Source organism: Lathyrus oleraceus, unplaced genomic scaffold (assembly GCF_024323335.1).
Source record: "Lathyrus oleraceus cultivar Zhongwan6 unplaced genomic scaffold, CAAS_Psat_ZW6_1.0 chrUn0967, whole genome shotgun sequence".
NCBI lineage: Eukaryota > Viridiplantae > Streptophyta > Magnoliopsida > Fabales > Fabaceae > Lathyrus > Lathyrus oleraceus.
Window position 1 is genome coordinate 1 of NW_026113358.1, and position 27,315 is coordinate 27,315.

The 27,315-nt window shown below is 38.7% G+C and overlaps 1 protein-coding gene, 1 long non-coding RNA gene and 1 pseudogene across 2 annotated transcripts; 2 read left to right on the top strand and 1 right to left on the bottom strand.

Annotated features, from left to right (window-relative positions):
• Positions 1-8,187: 8,187 nt before the first annotated feature.
• On the bottom strand, positions 8,188-8,989 carry LOC127115069 (uncharacterized; the record flags this gene model as incomplete). The annotated part of the gene is made up of 1 exon (XM_051046732.1): positions 8,188-8,989. A coding segment is annotated over exon 1 (802 nt), but the record flags the coding sequence as incomplete, so codon positions are not given.
• A 7,689-nt stretch (positions 8,990-16,678) lies between these two features.
• On the top strand, positions 16,679-17,219 carry LOC127115071 (uncharacterized). The gene is made up of 3 exons (XR_007800671.1): positions 16,679-16,835; positions 16,939-17,039; positions 17,124-17,219. It is a non-coding gene; the product is annotated as an uncharacterized LOC127115071 (long non-coding RNA).
• A 5,823-nt stretch (positions 17,220-23,042) lies between these two features.
• On the top strand, positions 23,043-25,320 carry LOC127115070 (laccase-17-like; annotated as a pseudogene).
• Positions 25,321-27,315: the final 1,995 nt, after the last annotated feature.

Below are 27,315 nucleotides of genomic sequence, written 5' to 3' on the forward strand. Positions count from 1 at the left end.
AAGAATCTTCAGAGTGGGTTCAACATGATCCGGACCCCGGAAATAAAAAGGTTCAATGACAGGTTCATACATGACCTGAATAGGATTGAACAAAGAATCTTCAGAGTTAGGTTCAAGTATGACCTGACCCCGGATAAAAAGGTTCAATGACAGGTTCATACATGACCTGAATAGGATTGAACAAAGAATCTTCAGAGCAGGTTCAAGCATGACCGGACCCCGGAATAAAAAGAATTGGACTCTGACCGTAAGCAATGGACTACAACCAGCTTTTAACGGATTTTGCCAACAACATTGGACTTGAAAATGACTGCGAAAACCGGGATGTTGGTTTAGCGATACCAAAGACAAGCTTGGAATTAGAGGTCAACGGATCATAGGATCAACAACAAGACCTAGGTCAATGCAAAATGAGCACGAAGTACATTTCGGCTATGCATGATTTGAATGCATGATATATGAATGATCATGATTAGAGAAGGTGACACTTGGCAGACTGGGTGTTTGTAGGAGACAGAGATTCTGATTCATCAACACCAATAACTCATACTCGTGCAATTAACAGGCGCATCCAGGGGAGAAACTATCATGATTGACAGTTATAAATAACCAAAGGCCATCCTTCTAGAGGATTCATGAGTTGTATTCCATGGGGACTTTTGTTGGTGATCCTGGAAGTATTTATGCAACTTTGAGGCTTTTGGGGAAACAAATGATTTTCCTTCGATTTTCACATGTATCAAAGTAAATTTGTTCTAAGTTTCAAATTCTTTTTCCAAGTTTCAAAATTTCATTATTAACAAATAAATGACATTTGCATAACAAAAGAAAAGCATAGATGAACACAAATTAACAATGATTGGGAAAACTTGTATTTTATTCAAGAATGGTAGCACACAAATGGCGTAGCACCATAGAGTGTTACAATTTTTTGAAAATGGCAATAAGGAAAGGTTTACATTGAATTCAGTGACCACTAACATCTTTAATAGGTATGATTCCCCAAAAACCTTGCTTCTAAGGGGGAGTGACTGGATTAATCTTCCACCTCAAATTCTTCGGTGTAAATCAGTAACAACTGATGCAGTTTATGCCTTTATGCCCCTAACCTTTTGCCTGGATCGCCCTTTCGGGTTTTCAATCCACCGGGACGCTTTTTTGCCTAAATCGCCTTTTCAGGTTTTCAACTTAGCGAGCTACCAATTTTTATTATCCCTAACTTTTGCCTGGACCGCCCTTTCGGGTTTTCAGTCCACCGGGATACCCTTTTTTGCCTAAATCGCCCTTTCAGTTTTCGATTTAGCGGGTTTTTGTTAGGCATAGTATTTTTTTAACTGCATCAGAGTTCACGGGTGTGAGAGCTCTTCATCATCCATAGTTGTGAGAATCAAGGCACCTCCGGAGAAAATTCTTCACAACATATGGGCCTTCATAATTGGGAGTCCACTTCCCACGTGAGTCTTGTGGTATTGGCAAGATCTTCTTAAGCACGAGGTCTCCTTCTCTGAATTCCCGAACACGTACTTTCTTGTCAAAAGCCCTTTTAAGCCGTTTCTGGTATAATTGTCCATGGCACAAAGAAGTCAATCGCTTCTCATCTATGAGGTTCAACTGATCAAATCTATTTTGAATCCACTCAGCCTCTTCTAGCTTGGTCTCCATCAAGATTCTCATTGAAGGTATCTCTACTTCAATTGGGAGAACTGCTTCCATCCCATATACCAAAGAGAATGGGGTTGCCCCTGTTGAGTGCGGCGGAAGTCCGATATCCATGCAATGCGAAGGGGGGTAGCATTTCGTGCCAATCCTTATAGGTTTTCACCATTTTCTGCAGGATCTTCTTGATGTTTTTATTAGCGGCTTCAACAGCGCCATTCATCTTTGGACGATATGGTGAAGAGTTATGGTGCTCAATCTTGAAAGCTTGCATAATTCTTTCATGGTCTTATTGTTCAGATTCGTCCCATTATCTGTGATGATCCGGCTTGGAATTCCATAACGGCAAATGATCTCTTTCTTGAGAAACCGTGCAACCACTTGTTTTGTCACATTAGCATAAGAGGCGGCTTCTACCCATTTGGTAAAGTAATCAATGGCAACCAGGATGAAGCGGTGACCATTGGAAGCTTTAGGCTCGATGGCGCCAATCATGTCGATGCCCCACATTGAGAAAGCCAAGGTGACGTCAAAACATTTAGTAGGGTCGGAGGCACGTGTACCTTGTCGGCATAGATTTGGCATTTATGACATTTTCTAGCATAATTGAAGCAGTCGGATTCCATGGTCAACCAGTAATAACCAGCTCTCAAAATCTTCTTGGCCATGGCATGCCCATTGGCATGAGTCCAAAGGATCCTTCATGAATCTCCTTGATCAACATGTCCGCTTCACGTCCATCCACGCATCTGAGCAGAATCATGTCGTGATTTCTCTTGTACAACACACCATTGCTCAAGAAGAATTTGGATGCTAACTTCCTCAATGTTTTCTTGTCAAGGGTTGTTGGCATCTGTTGGATATTCTTGATTTTGCAAAAAGCATTTGATGTCGTGAAACCAGGGTTTACCATCGGCTTCCTCTTCAACTGACTGGCAGTAGGCAGGCTCAACTTTCCGCTCGATTTGAATGAGAGGTGCTCTTCATTATGGAATCTGACTTGGTACATTGAAGCCAACATAGCCAAAGCATCAGCAATTTGATTCTCAGTTCTCGGGATATGACGGAAAGTGATTCTCGTCAAAGTATTTTATCAATTCCATGACATAGGCACGATATGGGATCAACTTGGTATCACGGGTTTCCCATTCGCCCTTGACTTGGTATATCACCAAGGCTGAATCTCCACATACTTCAAGGATTTTGATTCGGAGATCAATTGCTGCTTCAATGCCTAGGATGCACGCCTCATATTTGCTATATTGTTCGTGTGCAATCAAAACACAACCTTGCTGTGAAGGAGTGTATCCACCATTTGGATTCAACAGGACAGCTCCTACGCCATGCCCCATGTAGTTGGAGGAACCATCAAACATGAGCTTCCACCGAGACCCGGGTTCAGGTCCTTCATCAGGTCCTGGGATTTCACAGTCTTTCACTACCATGATGTCTTCATCCGGGAAGTCAAACTTCAACGACTGGTAATCTTCAACGGGCTGGTTTGCCAAGTAATCAGACAACACACTTCCTTTGATGGCTTTCTGAGACACATATTGGATGTCATACTCAGATAGTAACATCTGCCAACGGGCGAGTCTTCCAGTCAAAGCAGGCTTTTCAAAGATGTACTTTATTGGATCCATTTTTGAGATCAACAAAGTAGTGTGGCAAATCATGTATTGTCTTAGACGACGAGCGGCCCATGCTAAAGCACAACAAGTTTTCTCCAAGAGGAGTATCGGGTTCACAATCGGTAAATCTCTTACTTAGATAGTAGATAGCATGTTCCTTTCGACCGGTTTCGTCATGTTGTCCCAGCACACATCCCATTGACTTTTCAAGCACAGTTAAGTACATAAAGAGTGGTCTCCCTTGAACAGGTGGAATTAGAATAGGGGCTCTTGCAGGTATTGTCCGATTCTCTCAAAAGCCATTTGGCAGTCAGAATTCCATTCAACTGCTTGATCTTTTCGAAGCAATTTGAAATAGGCTCACATGTGGCCGTCATATGTGAGATAAACCTTGAGATATAATTCAAACGTCCCAGGAAGCCTCTAACCTCTCGCTCGGTGCGTGGAGCAGGCATCTCTTGTATAGCTCGGACTTTGTCGGATCTACCTCAATTCCTCGTTGGCTAACAATGAAACCAAGCAACTTTCCGGATCGGACACCGAAGGTGCATTTAGCAGGATTCAGTCGTAGTCGAAATTTCCGAAGACGCTCAAACAGCTTTTGCAAGTGGTCTATATGATCCTCTTCACTTTGAGATTTTGCAATCATATCATCCACATAGACCTCAATTTCCTTATGCATCATATCATGGAAAAGAGTGACCATTGCTCTTTGGTAAGTTGCCCCAGCATTTTTGAGACCGAATGGCATTACCTTGTAGCAAAATGTTCCCCAAGGGGTGATGAATGTGGTCTTTTCCATGTCCTCTGGATCCATCTTGATTTGATTATAACCCGAGAATCCGTCCATAAAGGAGAGAAGACTGCGAACTTGCAGTGTTGTCTACCAGAGTGTCAATATGTGGCAGGGGAAATCGTCCTTTGGACTAGCTTTGTTTAAATCCCTATAATCAACACAAGGGGAAGGGGGAACAACACAACAGAGGAGGGAAAAGACATCCTGACCTTGCCATCCTTTTTGGGTACTGGCACAATGTTGGCTACCCATTGAGGGTACTTTGCAACTGCTAGAGAAAACCGGCATCAAATTGACGTTTCACCTCGTCACAAATCTTTAGAGCCATGTCGGGTCTTGCTCTTCGGGAGCTTCTGCTTCACTGGCGGACAATCTGGCTGTAGTGGTAGCTTGTGGACAACAATGTCAGTATCTAAACCTGGCATATCCTGATATGACCAAGCAAATACATCTACATATTCATGTAGCAACTTGATCAATCTTTCCTTGATGCTTGCCTCAAGGCGTTCCTTCCTTTTGATCTTCTTTTCTTTTCTTCTCCCTTTTTTTTTGTAGTCCCGACTTTGACCTCTTTCTTGTCTTCCTCTGTCTTCTTCTGCCTGTCGAGAATTCGGGAAGGGTGCCAAGGTTGATTGTTTCCACTGGTTCTTGATGTGGCTGAAGGGCCTTTGACTCGTGCTCGAGCATCCTTTCCAGTTCTTCAGGGAAATCACAATCTTCCTCACTCTCCTCTTCCGCTTGGTAGATGGGGAGTTCAAAATTATAGGAAGTAGCGGGGTCATCGAATTCAACTGGTTATTGATTATTCTGCATGTTTTTTAATGATGGTTTTTTTTTAGAAAATGGAAATAAAATGCAAAAGAAGAAAAAAAAAATATTTTTGTTGTAGTTTTTGAAAGGATTGCCATTTTAAGAAAAACAACAGATAAATGGACGACAAGAATTTGAACAAATGTTCTTTATTTGTCATAATGATTTTTTTGAAATTCAAAAGGGGCCCTACAAATGATCCATTAGCCTTGGGCAGAGCTAAGGATTTTCAAAAACACAAAGGAAAACAACAATTACTTTGACACAGGAAAAACTTCTGGAATCTCAACCGCTTCCCAGTTTGTTAAGGCGGTTCACACCGGTATATCAGATTCGATGCTACTCCTCATCTCATCAGTGTCATCTTCCACTGCACCAACTTGTTCTCCATGGATAAATCCTTTGCTCAGGAAACTTCTTGAATGCTCCGCACACGGTCCTTTGCACTGGGACTAAGCGATTGGGACCAGGGCTCCTCCATTAGCAGAAGGCTTGTACCCCAAACCAAAACGGTCATTTTTCTTCTCGTTGACGTTGATAACTTGCCCCCAACCTGCAGGGCCTCCACTTTCAACTGCTGATTTTGCACTCTTCAAAGAACCTTTTTACCCAGCAACCCTGCCCCCCCCCCCACTCCTTTCTTTTCGCCCGCGAATGACAAACTAGCTTTCTCAACAGGATCCTTAAACTCTTCAAGTGTGGCATTGGATATTTCAAGGGCTTGAAAGGAGGTTTCTAAGGCATCCTCATCAGCCTCAATATAACGGAAAGAGGAGAGTTGACTGATGATAAAGTCCTCTTCACCTGAGACAATAACGAGCTTGTTATCGACAACGAACTTCATCTTTTGATGTAGCGTAGTAGAAGTTACTGCCCCAGCGGCATGTATCCATGGGCGTCCCAAAAGGCAGCTATAAGCTGGATTTATGTCCATGGACTTGGAAATTGATGGGGAATACATGCGGTCCAATCTCTGATCGGTAACTCTACCTCCCCAACTACTGTCTTCGAGAACCATCAAATGCTTTCACCACAAGCGCACTAGGTTTCAACTCCGAACCTTGGTAAGGACCTCCCCTTTCCACAGTTTAGCAAGTGCCCTCTTTGGTAGAACATTGAGGATGATCCAGTGTCAACTAAAACTCTGGCCAGAGCATTCTTTGACATTTATGGATACATGCAAGGCGCGGTTGTGATTCTTCCCCTCTTTGGGCAGCTCTTCATTACTGAAGCTTAGAGTGTTGCAAGCTGTGTCTCCCTTTCCCCCTTGTGTTTTCTCGTCCTTCCTTCTGTCCGGCTCCAGTATATTGGCGACCACTCCATCAAATGTGCCCGACCGTTATATCCTTGGGTAACATGAGCCTGAGCAAGCACTTTTAGTAGAGCCTCCCTATGAGCTTCGGAATTCAGAAGCAAGGACAAGATAGATATTTTGATGGCGTTTGATGCACTGATCAAATATCTTGTAGTCAGATTTCTTTATTATCCTAAGAACTCACTTGCTTCATCTGTTTGTACAGCCAGGCTGTGCCCCTCCACGTTCTGGGGTAGGATTTACATTTGTAGTTCCCCTGCTGGCTCTTGAGGTTCACATCAAAATTGGGAGTATAAATCCGACCACTACGGGTCATTCTGCTTGTTCCTGCGATATTGTGATGTCGGCGGTCAACATTCTCCACACCTTTCTTACTTTCAGTGGCCTCAGGTTTTCCATCTACCACTCCATCTACCATTGTTATGCCGTACTTCCAGGGTACTGCCTTGGTACTTTCAAAAGGAAATGGGTGTGTCTCCCCCCTGTTTTTCCCGTGCTTGTGTTCTGTAGGCATGCAGACCACCTACGGGTGACGGATTTCTATTGCTTTTGATTACTATGCAATAATTCCTTCCTTCTCCCTGGTGAACAACGTCTCTCTGTGATAAGTCACTTCAAACGGTTCTGGTATGTTAAAAACAGGGAAAAGAAAGTTCAATGACCGAAATCTCCTCATTCGTTGTCGGACCACAAATTTGCAAAATGCCTTGATTCATCAAATTCTGAATGTCATTTCGTACCACTTTACATCCTTTCGGCTGAATGGCACATTCCTCACAACTATCGTGACAAGTATCAATCAATCTAGCCCTCACCAATCCTGCATGAAGCGCTAGCAGCGGAGTTTTAACATCTTCCACATTCTTGATTACACACACATCAGAAGCATCTTCAACGGCATTGACATCACCATGTGCTGGCAAAGGGTTGTTCTTGACATTGGGTCCGACGTCTCGAAACGACAGAATCTTCTTTTCAACCAGGTCTCGCACAATATGCTTTAAAGCATAACATCCTTCTAAATCATGTCCAGGGGCACCCCCATGGAAAGGACAATGAGCATCTGGATTGTACCATGGAGGTAAAGGATTTGGTGGAGGACCCAAAGATCTGGGCGTCACTAAACCTTTTTGTTTCCGGAGGAAAGGAGACATCAAAACACATGGGAATGGGGAGTCAACGAGAGGACAAAGAAGGAAATCGGAAGTCACACAGCAATGAAGGGTACAATTCAGTGTATGTCATAGGGATGAATGAAGCAAACGGACCTCTATTTCAAGAGGGTGTCAAACCCGCTAGATGTGAAAATTTCTGATTGTGATTCAAAGACGAGAGAAGGGCGTGTTGGCACCCTATTTTGATTTGGAGGATTTTGTGGTCGAGGAGCCTGTGCCCTTGGCTGTTGATAAGCAGGTGGCGCGGGCGCTTGCTGATATATCGGCGCTTGTTGAGCAGGAACAGTGTTAGGGCGGCGAGGGGGGTGGTAGCGAGGTTGTTGATTAAAAGATTTTTTTTTTTTTTTTTAAACTGAAGCTTGTGGTTGGTTAAAATTTGGCGTGACAGCTGCCACATAAGGTTGTTGGACATATTGTACTGGATAAGCTGGTTGTTGTTGAGAAAATTGGTGTTGTTTCTTCCATGAATGACTCTTCTTTGGCTGGTCGACACTGCATTCGTATCCCCCTCCTTCTTTCTTTGAAATCCTCCAGGAAACTTTTTGGCATTACCACCAGATGTTTCAGAGGTAGTCGTCATCTTTCCATTCTTTAATCCAAGTTCGACCTTTATGCCTACAGCGACCAGGTCAGAGAAACTTGCAGATACGCTACTTACCATTCTTTCATAGAACACAGGTTTAACTGTATCCATGAACCAATCCGCTAATTCCTTCTCAGCCAGAGGTGGTTCGACTTGCGAGGCCACTTCCCTCCATCTTTGCGCGTATTCCTTAAAAGACTCCTTGTCTTTCTGGGACATACTGAGTAGTTGTCTCCTATCGGGGGCCATATCCATGTTATACTTGTAGTGTTGGATGAAGGCATCAGATAAGTCCTGGAAACACCGAATCCTACTCTGATCCAGGCTTAGGTACCACTTGGAGGGAGCACCCCTCAGGCTATCCTGGAAGCAATGTATCATGAGCTTGTCATCCTCTACATGCGCAGCCATTTTTCGATAGTACATAATGAGGTGACTCTTAGGACACGAGTGGCCCTCATACTTATCGAAATCTGGGGTCCTGAACTTTGCTGGGATCACAAGACCGGACACCAGGCACATCTCCTTAGCTGTAGCACCAAAAACTTGGTCACCTTCCATAGCCCTCAATCTCTTCTCAAGCAGCTGGTAGTTCTCCTTCATCCCTCTTAGGTCCTCCTGCCTTTCCTCATCTTCATCTGAAAAGTCTGGGGCGTGTTGTTGGTCCTCAAAGTAGGGTTGCACGTGTGCACGAACGAGAGGAGGTGCGAACGTGTGAACCACCGGATGGTTTTCATTGATGGTCGGTAAAGGAGCTGTCTGCTGAGCAGATGGTGCAAAACCAGGGGCACCTTCAACTGCAGGAGTGAAACCAGGAGGTAAACCATAGGTGGGCCAGGTTGTTGGTACCGCCCGCGCAGGTTGGGGTTCAATCGTTGGACCTGCGATTTCAGAAACAACCGTGGTTTGGGTGTCTAGCTTTGCCCTGATGACCTGTAATATCTCCATGACCTGCCCCATGTTTCCACGCAGGTCTTCGAGCTCTGAGCTCACTCGCTCCAATTCATGCTCTTGATCTGCCATCCTTTGACGAGCTCGGGCACGAGTATTGTATTGGTGTTGAAAATTCAGCGTGAAACTGGAGGAAGAAAGGACAGAATGAGACTCTGTTTTGAAAAATGCATGAATGCATGTATGGATGCATTTTGTTTGCAAAACTCTTGGTTAGTTTCAATCATTCATTTCAAAATGTCACAACACTTGTTTGCAAATATTTAAATAATAAGGCAATGAAACACAATAAAACGAATCTCAAAAGCGATTTTTCATTAATCTCATATTCAAGTTCAAATACAAACAACGTGCTCATGGTTTATGGGCTTTCCGAACCGTAGCAAGGTCGGTAGTTAACCCTTCTAACATTGCCTTACAAAACTTAATGAAATTATAGACTTGATGCGGTGTGTTCTCTGGACACATGCACCAATCAGCTTCTTGCAGCTTCTCAGGTAGCTCACGCATGATGGAACTCGCAAATCCGGACAACTTCAAAAATTTGCCCTTCCACTCAGTGTAGAGCCCTTGGAGATCTTGGATAATGCGCACATCTTCAGCCTTAGTCGCCTCTATGTCCCTATAGAGGTTCCTCCAATATCTGCATTCATTCAGCAACACCATATAGGCAGCATCTGATCCCCACCTTCAAGTGCTTGGATTCTAGCATCGGCTCGATCCAAATGATGCTTCAACCGTGTGCACACTCTCTCTGACTCTTCGGTCTTCAGCTTCTCACGTTCTAGAGCATCCTTGTACTTCTGAATTGTATTCTCCAATTCACGAGTACGAATCTCAGAAATCAACCGTGCTTCCCTTTTCATCTCAAGGGTCAGCTCCAAAGTCTTGTTGAGCTTTTGAATCGGAGTAAAGCTCTATCCAACTCCTCTTCCTTTGATTTGAACACAGACTTAGTGCTAAAGAGTGCTTGTCCAAACTTTTCTCTCCTGGCTTCAGACTCTCTAGCTCTTTTGTTGGAGACTTCAAGCTCTTTGTCCTTCTTTTGTTGATCGTCTTTCAAGTTCCCATTCTCCACCGAGACTCGGCCAAGCCTGATTCTCAAATCAGCATTTTCCAATTCCAACTCCTTGATACGATTGTTGAGCTTCTCCACATCTTCAGGTAATATGGGCTCTGGCTCAGGAATCACTGGATAGATAGAAGGATCAAATGGATACGGGAGTTTAATTATCTGAACCCTCTCTCTAACCCAACAAATGTAAGGCTCTTGGGCAATGACATTTCTCCTACCCAACTCCTTACCTTTTCTGATAACTGCCTGCCAAGACCTCTTGATCTTTTTCACCATGGGATGATCCATTTCAACACCATGTAGGATGAAAGGCTCTAGAGCTTCAACTTTTGGAGGGCCATTCATAGGATACCCATGCTGCCTCAGAGATAACATGGGGTTATAGTTAATGCAACCCTTGGTTCCTATTAACGACACATTAGGGAAGTCTCCAATGCTGACAATCACATTCTCGGTTTCCCAATCTCGGATATACCACTTAACGTGACTGGAGGTGAGGGAAGCCAACTTCTGGAAAGGCTTAAGTTCTTTGGAGACAAAAGGACCTTCTTCAGGCATGTGGATCTGAACCAAGCATGTAACAACTGTGCACAACACAAGATGATTCCTCCCTTCCTCTCATGAAGATCATGGAGAGTGTAGTAGAGATCTGCCAAGAGGAACGGTACAGGGTTACCAGAGAAGAAAATTCTCACCGCCAGGTGGTCCACAAAATGGTCAATATTTGGGAAGAGGACTATCCCATATACCAACACGGCTAACACAGCATAAAAGGCTTCCCAATTCCCTTCTTTTTCCATCTCTTGCCTGATCTTCCAAGAACTTCCTAGAGAAACCACTGAAAGGTCCTTTCACATCCCAATTATCCACTACTTCGGAAACTTTCAGACCCAACGCTGAAGCTATTCTCTCGGGAGGGATATCTTCATCGAGCTTAGGAAATGGGTTATGGTCCTTCAAGTTCCGGCCTATGATCCTCTCAACTTCCTCCAAGGTAGGAGCCAACTGGAAGTCAGAAAAATGTGAAACAACGGAGAGGTGGATCATAGAACTGAGCGATAGTCACTGCGGTCATCATGTCCATCTTCTCATTTAGGATGTCAAGAATTCTTCCATAGTTTTGTACGAAGCTGTTGAGTTTGAGGGGTGTTACTTTAGCACTCAACTTCTGTAGGCTGGTAAGGTCCACGTTCTTGTATTTGAACTGAAAAGTAACCCTTCTCTCAGGATTCATCTTGCTAACAAGTCTTGGATTCCTGAAATAATGCGAAACAACTAAGAGTTTTGCTTTTTATGCATATGCAATGAATGAATGGATGCAATGCCTTTTTTATTTTTTTTTTTTTTGGATAGGTTCAACGGTTCGAGGTATGGATAAATTTGATTGCTTTCCAAAACGGGGTTCTCACCGGGTATGATCTAGGGCTTTGTTACAAAGGATCCCAGAGTCATTGATTCACAAGACTGTTTGACGCTTACGGGAAATACTTCCCGGTCGTCAACTCCATCAAGGGAATCTATTCTGGGTGAGGTTCTCGTACCGACTCTTACGAAGCATACACCTCGCGAGTCCGTACTACGTAACCATCGACTGGGTTCTAGACAGGGTACTCAGAGTCCTGGATTCAAAAGACTGTTTGACGCTTACGGAAAATACTTTCCGGTCATCAACTCCATCTAGGGAATCTATTCTGAGCGAGGTTCTCGTATCGATTCTTACGAAGCATACACCTCGGGAATCCATACTACGCAACCATCATTTCTAGTTGGCCAAAGGTTTAATGTTCTAAAAGGTCCTTAGAGTCATGGACCCCTTTGAAACATCGGCGCTTACGAGGTATACACCTCGGGCGACAATATTTGCAAAAGGATCTACTCTAAGTGAGGTTCTCGTACCGACTCTTACGAAGTATACACCTCGGGAGTCCGTACTACTCAACCATCGTCCTATCTTATGTTTTTCACTCTAGACTCGGGTGTAGAGTCTTTCCCACATGGTTTGCAATCAAATACCCAAGTACCAACAATCACAATAGAACCAATATACAACAGATATCAATATAACAATAAAGATATTAAAAGCAATAAATAAGGAAAAGCCACACAATTAAACAAACAAAGGCACACAAACGTCCTAACTAGGCTTGACTCACTTAGGGAATGGTATCCCCAGCAGAGTCGCCATCTGTCGCACCTCGAAAAAATGGGGATACGACTTCAAAGCGAAGCGCGATCGCACGCTCGCAATGATGGACTGAACAGAGTCGCCACCGAACTTTATTTATTCCTAAAAAGGAAAGGGGAAATATCGATAAAACCCAAGACAAATAAAAGGATAAGATATGGTCATCGCAACCAATATCAGGGTTCGGGAGTCGATTACGCAAGGGGAAGGTATTAGCACCCCTCACGTCCGTTGTACTCAACGGGAACCATTAGGTCAATTGTGTGCGTTAGTGTTAGTTTGAAATGTTAGGCTTTTCAAATTATTAGGTAGGAAAGAAAGAATAGAAGAGAGAAGAAATGTTTTTGGATTTTGACGAAGGACTAAACCTAAGCTTTTTATTAGTGGGCCTGACAAGATTTACGAATCCTGCTCCTACGTATCTCAAAAGAGAAATCAAGGCTTACGTAGTTCTGGGTAGAAAAATGTTTGTTTGTTGGTCGATTTTAGCAAAAGCTATACTGTATTAATCGACGAAAACATTGTTTTACCCAAAACAGAAGAGGAGTGGACGCATACCACACATCGAACGGATTTATAAATCTACATTCGGAAAAGCGTCATTTATCTCTACTCAACAATCGTGGCTGAAACATTGTTTGCATCTCTTAGGACAATATATCTTTCGTTTATGAAAAAGACTTTTGATTAATCGCACGGCGGCGAGAAAAGAGTTTGATTGGTTGGATGTATTTTGAGTGATGGCGAGAACTTGGATGAGCGAGATATACATCTCGAATCCTAGCCTCAGGAGTGCATGGTATACACCATGTTCCATTTCCATCTTATTTGCAAAGATGTTTAATAAAGATTAGGTATTTTAGAATTTGATTGAGAAAGGGTTTGACGAAACCGCATTAACGATTTTAGATGATGGCGAGAGTTAAGATTGGCGAGGCATACGTCTCGAATCTTAACCTCAGGAGTGCGCGGTATACACCACGTTCCATTTCCATCTTTATTGAAAAGGTCTTGAATATGAATTAATGCTTTTGAGTTTTTATTATGAAAAAGGCTTGACGTTGGATCAAGCATTTGATGAAGTTTTGAAGTGGGATGGAAATAGGAGGGAGAAATGAATTGGTTCGTTTATTGAGAAAGTACTCGACGTTGAATCGAGTCATATTTTTGTATTTTTGAAATTTGTTGGTTTTAATCTTGTGTTAGTATCTAATTAAACAACCAAACAATAAAAGAAATAAAAATCACAAAATTATTACACATTGGGGGAGTGGGGTACATTTGTCAAATGGGGGTTACACAATCATGAAATAAATAAAATCGGACCCAAATAAATAATGCATGAGTGTAAGTGCAAGAGAACCGGCTCATTGTAAGAAAGCTCAAGAGTAAGCTATGTGAGGTTGGCGGCGATGCTTAAAAAAGCAATCGACTTACAAGGGTTTGAAAAAGGGGCTCGATATTAAATCGAGAAAATATGATTTTTTTTGTTTTTTAAAAATGGTTTTGCATGTATGATGCAATTAAAAGAAAAAAAACAAATCATATTATTAAACAATAAATAAAAAAAGAAATATAAATAATAAAGCATAAAAAAAAAATTAAAAGAATGAAAAACTACACCTAGGAGTATCGAACCCACTACACTAAAGACCTAAACACCACTCCTCCCCACCAGGCCACTTAACAACTAATTGATATTTTAGTACTAATTTAAATATATAAACTAAGGTAAAGAATAAAAATAGAAAAAACTAATAATAAAAAAGCTAGTGGACTACCCTAATTAAACCTAACAAAATAAAAAAACTAATTAATTAGTATTTTACTCTAAGCCTAAATCTAATTTAAAAATTCTAACTATATCCTACAAGATCTAAACTAATATTATTTTAAAAATCTAAACTAAAATTATTTTAAAAAATCTAAACTAAAATGATTTTAAAAAAATCTAAACTAACATTATTTTAAAAAATCTAAACTAAAATTATTTTTAAAAAAGGTCTAAACTAAAATGATTTTAAAAAAATCTAAACTAACATTATTTAAAAAAAAAAGTCTAAACTAAAATGATTTTTAAATTTCTAATCTAAATAAATATCCTATCTAAAATAAATTAGGGAAAGAAAATTAAAAAAGAAAAGAAAAAAAAACAGACTTCGTCTTCTAGCTCTCGAATCCTCTCCTCCCAATCTCACTCCCTCTGCATCGCTAACCTCACTCTCTCTGTATCGCTCTCCATCTTCTCAATCTCGTTGAAACTCTCTCAACCAAAAGCTCAACTAGCCTAACCCTTCTCCTCTCCGTCTCACTTCGTTCACTCTCTGCGTCTCAATGTCTCTCTCGCTCGCATGCATATTTTTCGTCTCACTCTCTCACGAAGTTTCTCGCGCTCACATCGCTTGCCATCGAACGGATTCAAACTCAATCAGTCATAGATGAAATAAAAAGAGGGAGCTCACCTTTGGCGATATCTCAACGGTTCAGGTAACGGTTCCTCTTCTCTCTTCGCCTCTGATTGATTAGGGTTTCTTTTCAATTTTCGCCGTTAGCTTTTTTTCAATTTTTTGTTGTCCCTTCTACTGATCTCTGCTTTTCTATTTATTCTTGCACATTAGGGTTTCGAAAGATGCTCAAAGGTCCAATGGAGAATGGTTCAGGATTGCTTTTGCTGCTCAGAAACAAGTGGTCTTTTTAATGCTTATAATCCGGAAAGGTAATCTGAGTTCTTGCTTTTTCTGATCGCTTTTTGTCCCAATTCCAATTTGGGGAATTTCTGGAACTTACTGGCTTGGTAATTATTGTTACTGCAGGTTAATGGCTTGGAACGGGAAAATGGCATTAGCTCCTTCATTTGACAAATCCCTCTTAGCATCTGGAGTCTCGGGACTTATCTCATCATCATCAGCTGTTTCCTCTTGACACTTGCTCGTTTCACAGAAAGTATTATCTTGTAGAGTTAGATCAACAAAGTCTTTTGTTTGAATTTCCAAATGACAGGAATCCACCTCCACACAATTTTTCAGAATCTATATTTCTTCCCATTGTATCCCTAGAGCACGATTCATTGTTATTTTTAGCTTCCTCGAGCTCAGTACTGACAAGTGGCTTACTATTTCCTCAACACCTTCCTTCCTGCAGGGTAGAATTTTTGCTATCTCCTGGACATGCTGCCAGTCCTTGCAAACGTTGCATCATGTCTATAAGCATCAATGTTCCACAGGAATGCTTTACTTTATGAACTCTAGAAGGGAATGTCTGAAAGTGAGGGAAGGCGATAAGAGACAATCTACATCTATTTTCTCCAGTAGAGTGAAAATATTTTTCGAGCAAATCAGTTTCAGCAAGAGTGAGTTTGTCTTTCGATGCAGAAATTTGAAGATGTCTTGTCTCACATTATTTTGACGAGGAATGAATTTCTCAATAGACAGTTCAACATATTGAACTTCAGGTTTAAAAATGTGGGGAATCATCCTTGGACTGGGATGAAAGACAAAGCTATTTATGCCCCATTTCGCATGTGTTTACTTATAGTCTTGCCCTTTGCTTTTTTTTCAAGTAGCCTTATTTACTTCACTCATCTCTGTAATTTACACTGATTTTTGCTGCAGTTCCAACAACAAGTTTTACTAACTCAGTTTCTATCAATCTTCCAGAAAAAAACTTGGCTCGAGGCTCGGTGTATTCTACTTGATACCGTTTGACATTTGTGATGGTGAGTCGAATATGAATCCCTGAAAGATATCATCACAAAGCACAACGGATACCTTTTCAACAGTTTGTACCTTGGTAGCCGAGAAACTCCGTGGTCCACACCAGTCCCTCTTGAAGCACCAGCCCTTCTCCTTGCGGTTATCCCCCAAGGTTGGTGTTTCAAATTTTTTTGCATTTTGAGTCAAAGAAGCAGCTTCTTGTGGTTGACAGGTGCATTGGCCTTTTTACAGGTTTCTTCTGGTTATCTTTCAAAGAGCTGGACCGACCAATGGGTTCCCTCGTTGTTCCGCTATGAATCCGACAATACGACTTCACTGCTGGGATGTGCTTCAGACAAGACCATTTCATCATTGCCATGTGTTTCTGATATCACTACCTCAGTCATGTGTCGTGCTTCAGTAACAAATAATCTCATCAATATGCTGCGTTTCAGATACAGCTCTGTTCTGATTGTTCGTGCTGCTAGCGAAATTCTTCATTGGCTGGGAAATGTTGAGGGATTTATATGGTATTAACATGAGGTAGGTTACAGTGGAATGTTGTAGGCTGATTGGCTTCTTGGTGATTGTTTCATTATCCATTTTCTTTTTAAATTATCATGCATGCAGGATTTAGAAATTGAATGTGATTCTGTTAAGGATTGTTGCAGGTGAACAAACGGCGATTGCTTTGGATTATTACAAAGTTGTGTTAAATCATTATGCACTATGCCTTGTGAAGCAGCTCATGCTTTCATGATATCGGGATCCACCGAGACAACAGCTACCAAAGAAGAATTAAAGCTGCTGCCGTATATAAATCACTGCGCCACAAAATTGCATTTGACATATACATTTTCTATCTTCTCTGGAGCAATGTACTCGCCTTGTGCCAACTTAAAGATAATCCTCTTCCTATCAATGATTTTGAGACGACCGCCAGCTATCCATGTTCCAATATCTCCGGTATGCAGCCATCCCTCTTCGTCAGTGACTTCTCTCGTCTGAACTTCATCTTTGTAATATCCTTGAAAAAAAAATGGGACCCCTGATGCAAATTTCACCACAGGGGTTCGGCTGATCATCAGATGTATAGTTCACTTCCGGAACATCTATAAGTTTTATCTCACAGCATGGACTTGGGGAGCCAAACGATTATCCGCGGTTACGGTGAGTTTTTCGATGCTGTCATGTTCTTTCCAATTTTCTGTTGTGGCCTTTGTAACCAAAATATGGATTGCTGTGATATTGCAGGGTCACAGTTGTGCTCGCTATAATGACAATGCCGACATTCACTTACGGTAATTCAAGTGATTCCATTTGGCTTGCTGCTGTTATGCTAACGTTTTTGTTTACGCTTGTTGCAATTTGCCGTTTGGATGCAGGGTGCAGCTGGTGTTGTCGTTTTGGTATTTGAGTTCACATCATTGCCGTTTGGCTTGCTGCTACCTGCGTTTTGCCACAACTTTTGCATTTTGGACTGGTTTTGGAAGCCCGTTTCCACTCTTTGTCCTATCTGTAATAGATAGGTGTAATGTATTACATGGATTAATTGGTTTTGAAATGCTCCAGTAATACTTCTAGCATTTTGGACAATTTGGGGCTTGGTGCATTAGTTGCCTTGCTTTCAAAATATCTTCATTTTTACTCATATATTTTGCAAAAAACCCTTGCTTCAATTTTCTTTCAAGCATCTCATACGCTGGTCTTATTCCATGACTTGAAAGAAGTTTGTGGATGTAATAAAGAGTAATGAGAACTCCAAAATACCATTCAACATCTATGTAGTTGTTATGTGAAGGATCTTGCATTTGTACAGCAGTAGCACCGCCATCTTTATAAATTTTGCTTACATTCTCAATAAAACAACATGCATCAAACTGATAGGAGATTCTATCATACAAGACAAAAGCGAGAGTTGTCTTTCCGATTCCAGCCATCCCCCAAATACCTACAACTCGGAAATCATCATCCTTTGAGCTTAATTTCAAAAGACTTTCTAATGCTTCTACTCGAGGTTGTATCCCAATAAGGTCATCAGTATATGCTGTTACTCTGAATTCTGAGATGAAGAACTACTTATGACATCACTATAATTAATTGTTGAATATTTTAATGTTGAGAAATGCAATTTGGAACATGATTTTGTAATTTATGAAATGTACTTATGGATATAAAATGGATTTTTTAGAAATAACCCAAGACTAATTTAAATATCAATTTAAATAATAATAAAAAATCAGTATAAAACCCAATTAAAATCAAATTAACCCAATAATTTGTTAAGATTACTTTTGACATCAATTCTAACATCTATTTGAAAATTAAAATCAATTAGAGTTTTGAAATTGAAATTTGGCTTTAAACTTGATTTGAAATATTACAAAAGTCAAGTGATTTTTTTAAATTATTGATTAAATTTTTATTTTTTTTTTATTTAAAAATCCATTTTATACCGATGAATGTATGCAAAAATTGAAAAAATTCAGGATCAAAATCGGGGTATGACAATAACCATCCTTGAATCAATTCTTGGTTGTGCTCTTTGTTCATGAGGGTCTTAAACCCTAGATGTGATCAATAAATCAAGAAGATCATGCCCTACCTACAAAAGAGTTAGATGGATACAAAGACATATTTTTGGTATTTTGGTTAGTAAAATGATAATATACAAGTATGATATAATCACAAAGTGCTTGGTGATCTCTCCCAAAACAAGCCCAATGAAAAGGGGTAAGGAGGATGCCAAGGTATGATCCCAATGCTTATGCTTATGCTTATGATGGAATTGCATGAGGGATCTTATGGTCAAAATTGGGGTCTTACGGGTAGCAGTGATGTGTTGCTAGATACCGTTCACTGTTTATTATGTTAAAATACGTGATTTAATATAATTGTCAATGCCGCGAAAAACCTACAGGGTCACACACAAAAGGACGGATTAATGAGAGATAGAGTAACTATGGAATACCGTAATGTACGGTGCACTTAAGTGATTTGTAGAACATCGTAAGGTATGGTGTACTTAAGTAGAATACGAAATATGGTAAGGCACCACGCACTTAAGTGATTTTGGCATATTATAAGATATGGGCCACATACACTTGAGTGGGATTTTTTTTAGCTTGCAGCCCACACAAGTGGTTCTATAAATAGAACCCTTGTGTAGAAGCATTTGTGCAGTTGCAATTTCGTTTCTCTCTCTCTCACTCAAAGCCTTCATTCATAGCAGCTAGCACTGAGATTGAAGGAATTCGTTCGTGTGGACTGAGTAGAGGCATTGTCATCGTTCAACATTCGTGATAGCTCCGTAGATCTGCATCAAAGGTTACAATCTCCATAAAAGATAACGATTCTATCACTGATCATGCCATTCGTAAGGATCACTAAAGGAGAAATTTTAAATTTCGCTGCGTTATGGATCGCTCTTCTCCTTCAGTCACATGCCAAAGGCAAATACAATCTTTTTCCTCTATCTTTAGAGACAACTGTTGTCGTAAACCCATTTCCACCATATCTAAAAGGGACTTATATTATCTTTAGTCTTTCCTGAAATGTTTAAAAGTGTTCCTATCAAACTATCACGCATATTTTTCTCCACATGTATCACATCAAGACAATGTCTTACATCGAATCTAGACCAATATGAAAGATCAAAGAACACCATCTCTTTTTCCAAATATTTATCTCAATGAGACCGTCTTTTTTCTTTATAAAGACAACATTAAGGTGTTCTTGTTGTTGATAAACGTCATTTCCAGGTAAAGGTTTAAGAGCACTTTCAAACTCATGCTCTCCGTTAAAGCCTTTTGCAATCTACAATAAGGATAATTGTGTTTTAGAAATATTCAATGCCCAAGGTAAATAATCTTTTTTCCAAACTTAAGCTGGTTAAAACAGGTATCAGATTCACATATAGGACACACTTATGTCCTTTGACACTATATCCAGGAAAATTACCATATACAGGAAATTTGTTGATTGTGCAAAATAACATTGCACACATCTTAAGCTTCACCATAATATGCATCATCAACGTCAACACCTTTATCGAACAAAAATTTTAAATCCTCAATTAATGCACTTAGATAAAAATCTATGTCGTTTCTAGGTTATCTTGGTCCATAAATCATCATACTTAACATCATATACTTGCGCTTCATGCATAATCAAGGAGATATGTTATAAATCCTGAGAATAATAGGCCCCATGGAGAATGGTTAGTGCTCACGTTACCAAAGGGGTTCATTCCATCCGTGGAAAGCCCAAGCCTAAGGTTTCTTGGCTCAAGGCCAAAATCCGAAAACAATGAATCAATTTTCTTTCATTGCAAATAGTCAACTCCACTGTGAATGTTTCCATCATAATTTCTTTCATTTGCATGTCATCTAATATTCTTTGTGTCATTCGCATTACAAAAAAGTCTCTTTAACCTCGAAATTATTGGCAAGTACCATAACACTTTAGTAGGATGACGCTTCTTACTAACACCGTCATTGTCATCGTCATTGTTGTTCTTCAACTTGTAGCGTGAGTCACCATATTCTATACATTGATCCAAATTTTCCTACTCTTTCTTGTATAATATTCTACCATTAGGACATGCATGTATTTTTGACATACTCCAAACCCATTGGACACAATATCTTCTTGGTCTCGCAATAATGATCCGACAAATTGTTATCTTCTATTTGTTTCAAAAAATCAAGCAAATCTATGAAACTTTTATTCAATAGCCCACTTTTTCCCTTTAGATTAAGAATTTTAAAACCACAGACAATCATGTAAATTGGTGCACCCCTTATATAAATGCGTATCTTTGTCGATACATAAAGTATCATAAATACGAGCTTTCATATAAGGAGATTCTCCAATATCACGAATCATATATTCTAGTCGATCATCCATATCATCATCTTCTTCATCCCATTGTGACGTCACATTTTGATTATTATCCATTTCTCCATACCACGTCCATGTTGTATAATTTTGACATTTTCCATCACAACATAGGTGATGTAAATTTCTTTCTTTGACCGTTTTCTGATATTCCCACAAATAACATAAGGAAAAAAAGATATCATTATTGTCAAGAACATTTTTTTTGGCAAATTCAAGGAATTTAAGAACTCCTTTCTCATACACCACACCTAATCTACCGGATTTCATCAACCATGATCCATAATAAATTCTGAATTTATATCAAGAATAATGTGAATGACAACCTAATGTTACACACGTAATATCCTAATATGATTATATGCATATGACAATGTCTCAATAAAACATGAACATGGCAACACAAAAACATAACATATTCAAAAGCATTACAATGTCTGAATAAACATAAACATATCCAACACCAAAACCTAAAGCATATTCACAAAATTTGAATAAAACATGAACAATATACATGACAATGTCATACACAAACATCCTAGCGACAAACAATACATTCAGAAGCGCCAGAGAGAGATAATGGTAAATAACCCTTACAAAGAACATAAACATTTTCAAAACATCACACAGAGAGAATGCTAACATACCGTAATTCGAAGAGGATGACGATTTCCTTTCCATAAATGATATTTTTTTCCAGAAATGAATGAAGATGGTGAAGGTTTCACTATCGACGTTATCTCGTTCACTTGGGACCCTTATGTGTTACAAACGAAATGAAGTACCTGTCATATTCTAATTTTGTGGGAGAGAATTTCACAACGGTTGCAAGCTTCAACCGTAGTGAAATATAGAACATATAACCACATTTGAACGAAACAACCGTAGTTGTTATACTTTCAATTTTTAAATAACAATAAATATGAATGGAGACACGCTTATTTTTATTGAAAAAAAGGAAAAATGTTTAAGATAGCATATAAGATAATTATGATGCCTTCAGTTACTAGTGATCAATATCCCATGTAAACTATTCCTGCAACGTTCAAGTCTGCTTTGTAAGCCTCTTTAGATATCTTGATCGAGAGACGGTTACCTATGAGGTAAAATTTGACAAAATTAGAAGTTGACATGCCACACACATTTGAAGAGCTTGTGTAAATAACTTCTTTATATGCTGGGGTTGGGATGAAGTTAAACGAGTCATTCAAGGAAGAAGAGTTGACCATGGAAGATCTCCAATCCAGTGACCGACATCGGAGAAGCCCATGCCGATTAATTTTCTTTTAACCCCAAACATAGCATCTAAAAAACAAATTTTTGTCCGAATCCAATATCTCCCTCCTCATAATATATTTTGACGATCCAAACGATAAAAGTGTAACACTATAAACCTTTGAATAATAAATCTCCAAAATAAAACAATGATGATGGGTATGTATTTTTTTTATGAATTGTGTTATACCTTCGATTTTGATCTTAGTTGGATTATACTCAGTTTTCAAAATTTCTCGGGATGATTGTAAAATAATTATGTAGCACTAAATAATGCATGTGAATGTTTAAATTATGAGAAATAATTGAATATAGATCTAACCATCACCTAACTAACACCATATTTAAGCAAACTAACAAGTACACATGACCCCTTAACCATGTACATAATTTAAATCATCATATATTGTTTTTCTTTTAACATAATCATTATGTCTAGCTAGGTGAAGAATGTCGATTCATTTGCATTTGAATTCTCTATTTCATTCAAAAATATGGTACTAATATAAATTGAAGTGACATATTAATAGATAGATCCCTCTTACTTTTGCCACAAGAAGAACAGTGGTTGAGAGAGTTACATTTGACCAATGATGTACTCTCAATCTTCCCTAGAGTTCCAATTAGATGAAACCTTTCATACACAACAAGTATAAAAACACCAAAACAAAAGAAAAGAACACAGCAAGGAAAACAAAAAAAAAAGAAACATACAATGAAAGAGATTTGCAGCTATAATAACCACAATAATTAAAAAATTGTTAAGCAATTTTAACTTGCACAAGAAGGAGTAAATGAAATTGGATGTCTTTGACACCACTCTAAAGTAGTTCTAACTACTATTACAGTTCAATGACAACAATGTTGAGTTCATCTTATATTTCAATATTACATTATATTTTATTCACCTAATCATGCAACTATTTATAGACCAACATTTTTTCAACATAGCATCAACAAACATTCAAACTCAAAGTCTCAAAAAGTTTCAATATCAAAATGGGTGTTTCCATTTTTTCATCACTTAAAATCAAAGGTATTTTATCATTGATTAGTATTTGTTTATTTGAAGTTGCACTTGCTAGCACAACCAGACACTATCATTTTGATGTACTCCCTCAAAAACACTCTCTACCATTAATTTTCTATTAATTTCCTTTTATGTTTTGATTTTACTTTTGTCATATATTAATTATTGCAGATAAGGCATCAAAATGTGACAAGATTGTGTCACAAAAAAAGCATGGTGACCGTGAATGGCAAGTTTCCGGGGCCTCGCATTGTCGCAAGAGAAGGCGACCGTCTTGTTATAACAGTTGTTAACCATGTTCAAAACAACATCTCCATTCATTGGTAAACAACATTACACCATAGATGATTAAGTAATTTTACACAAATAATGAAAAATAAAGTTTGGTATTATTGAAATAGGCATGGAATTAGACAGCTTCAATCAGGATGGGCTGATGGGCCAGCATATGTGACACAATGTCCTATCCAAACAGGTCAAAGATATGTTTACAATTACACAATCAAAGGCCAAAGAGGAACACTCTTTTGGCATGCTCATATTCTTGGCTAAGATCAACACTCTATGGTCCTCTCATTATTCTTCCCAAGAAAAATGTTCAATATCCTTTTGCAAAACCTCACAAGGAAGTTCCAATCATATTTGGTAATGAAATGAAATTACTTAATGAACTGTATATAAATATCTTAATTTATATATGCTAATTAAAATTAATTATGGTTTAACTTAAGGGGAATGGTTTAATGGAGATACTGAAGCAATCATTGCACAAGCCCTTCAAACTGGTGGAGGACCAAATGTTTCTGATGCATACACCATTAACGGACTTCCCGGACCACTTTATAATTGTTCGGCTAAAGGTAAGAAATACTTACGCGTTAACTGCTTATTCGTCGGTTTAACCAAACATGCTAGCTAATATCAGATGTAATTCTCTGCAGATACATTTAAGTTGAAGGTGAAACCTGGAAAGACTTACCTTCTACGGTTCATCAACGCTGCACTAAATGATGAACTATTCTTCAGCATTGCAAATCACACTCTCACTGTTGTTGAAGCAGATGCAGTATATGTAAAACCATTTGAAACCGACACGATCCTTATTGCACCTGGCCAAACCACAAATGTTCTTCTCAAAACAAAACCATATTTTCCAAATGCAACATTCTTAATGCTTGCAAGACCTTATGCAACCGGCTTAGGAACTTTTGATAATTCCACCGTAGCTGGAATCGTCGAATATGAAACAACAATTATCACTCAAAGTTCAAATTCTTCGCTAAAAAATCTCCCACTTTTCAAACCTGTTCTTCCACAACTTAATGACACTTCTTTTGCAACTAATTTCTCCAACAAACTTCATAGCTTAGCAAATTCTCAGTTTCCAGCTAATGTTCCACAGAAAGTCGATAAGCACTTCTCTTCACGGTAGGCGTAGGTACTAATCCTTGTAACACAAACCAAACATGTCAAGGTCCCAATGGAACAATGTTTGCAGCATCAGTGAACAGTTTCTTACACAATGCCAACCACTGCACTTCTTCAAGCTCATTACTTTGGACAATCTAATGGAGTTTACACTCCTGATTTCCCAACTACACCTTTGAATCCATTTAACTATACCGGAACGCCACCGAATAACACTATGGTTGGGAATGGAACAAAGGTTGTGGTTCTTCCTTTTAACACAAGTGTGGAGCTTGTGTTGCAAGATACTAGTATTCTTGGTGTGGAAAGTCACCCTCTACATTTGCACGGATTTAACTTCTTTGTGTCGGACAAGGATTCGGTAACTATGATTCGAATAAAGATCCACAAATTTTAATCTTGTTGATCCTGTTGAAAGGAATACAGTTGGTGTTCCATCTGGTGGTTGGGTTGCTATCAGATTCCTAGCAGATAATCCAGGTTAGATCATAATGTATTCATACAATTTAATACTTCGCATCAACAAAAAATCCGAGTTCGATCTTTTATTGAAATAATCATTGATCAGACTTACTTCTTACTTTTTACCGAAACATAAGAAACTCGAGGGTTACTATAAAAAATCTTTTGCATTATTTTCATAAATGGTGATATATAAGAATCATTGAATAATTTGATTTGTGTGTATAGGGGCATGGTTTATGCATTGTCACTTGAAGTCCATACAAGTTGGGGTCTTAAGATGGCATGGATTGTTTTGGATGAAAGCTTCCAAATCAGAAGGTGCTTCCACCTCCAGCTGATCTTCCCAAGTGTTAACTCAATTCTATTTTTTTATATTTGTTTCAACATTTTTTTCCTTTTTGTAATCCATGATTGAGAGGTTTGTTTTTCATTGGTTGCTTTCTTTTTAAATTGAGAGTTGAGGCTACTTAACTTTAGGTAGAGGGTGAACCTTTTTCTTTCTTTTTTGGATGGAAAATTTATTTAAACATGATGGATTCTTGACATTGAGATTGTAATTCATTGATTTGTGTGAGTATTCTTTGTTGAAATTTATTAGTACTGTAAAACTTTTATTTAACACCAGCAAATGAGTAATTGATTAGGCACAAGGTAAAATAAATGGAGCAACAAACAAGATCTAGCATTACATAAACAAATCCAAACTCATTCAGAAAATTTTGAATATTTGGACAATCACTGAATCACTCAATTGAGGAAACTTCTCATACTGAAAAGTAAATTTTGTACATATGAAAAGTCAAAAAAAAGTACCTATGAGTGAAATAAATATATAGACGTCTTTTCGTCCCTTTAAATTGAAACAGTTTTTTGTTTTTAACTCCTAAGTTTTTTTAAAAATAATCCTTGAATGATAAAATTTTATTGTGTTAATCTTTAAAATTAAAATATATAAGGAAAATTTATAGGTTTTCTGCGGATTTTTCTTCGAATATTTTTGGGAATTTAAAATCTATCGATTTTTTATGGACTAAATCAAAAATGATTTTAACATTCAAGAACTATTTAAAAAAAAATTTAAGATTAAAAACAAAATACATCAACTTATGAGTACGAAAACTATCGAAGACAATATATAATTATGTACAGTCACCTTAAGTGATTAAAATTATCACAATTAACTAACTATAGTCCTATAAATAAAAAACTGCTAACTATATTATAATGTTGCTAGTACCCCTCAAATTGGGGTACTGATCTCACATAAATGTAACTTGGACCAGTAGAGCACATAAAAGAGGAGAATAACGGGTTTTGTAATAACCTTTATTAGTTGATCGCTTGAAGGAAAATGTAACTAACGTATCAATTTTGATCGAAGCTTTTCTCTTGTGACATGGCAGTGCAATTCAATGTGTTTGTTATATGAAAATCTTCAAACAAGTAATTGAGTTGGGCCATTAGAGTTCACAAGTTAAAGACTTTAAACCCTGTATTCAGCCTCTGTTGATGACATGAGATTGTTTAACTGTTTCTTTGACTTTCAAGAAATGAGTAGTCTTAATCGTTAAGTATTGAGTCCCGAGCATAGTCAAATTCGGAATCCATCTGATCAATTCGGTAAATCCATGTTATTTGTGAGGACTAGAATTGAGAAAAAAAATTATTTGTAGGAAAACTTCAGATATCTAAAAATTTCTATAGTAGTTTGACAATATGAAACAAAGGATTAGAGACATATTGACTAAGAGATTGAGAAGAGAAAGAGATGGAAGTCTAGTGTTTGTTAATATAAAAGTCTTCCAATGATACTTTTAAGGGATATAGCATCACTCAAAGGAATACCAGTTGTGAATGATACCTTTGTGTTAGGATCAAATGGAGTAAATGATGGTTTGCAGCTACAAAACCAATATCCTTAAGAAGTAATAGATCTCTGTGGGACAAAGAGCATCAATCTGTTCCCACAATGAAGTTAATTTGGTGGAGAACATGGAGACATCCAAGAGCCTTGATGTAGTTGGGTGAGTTTCATCATGGAGGTCATAGATCTTGAAGATATTGTCATGAGAGAATCGATTTTCGAGATTCTTCCAAACCGCATGAACATTATCGAAACAAAAGATCGAATGAATGATGTTTTCCGATAAAGAACATTGAAGCCAGAGAGGATCATATTGTTATCGCGGAGCCAGGGATCTGAGAGAAATGTGACCGTGGTTGGTTGGGAGAAAGTGTCATCGAAAAATTTCAATTTGTTTTTTAGAGTGATGAGAGCAACTTTTCATTGCTCGAGACTAAGCACTGTCATTATTGTTATCTAGAAGAGGAGTGACGAGAACAAGTGGG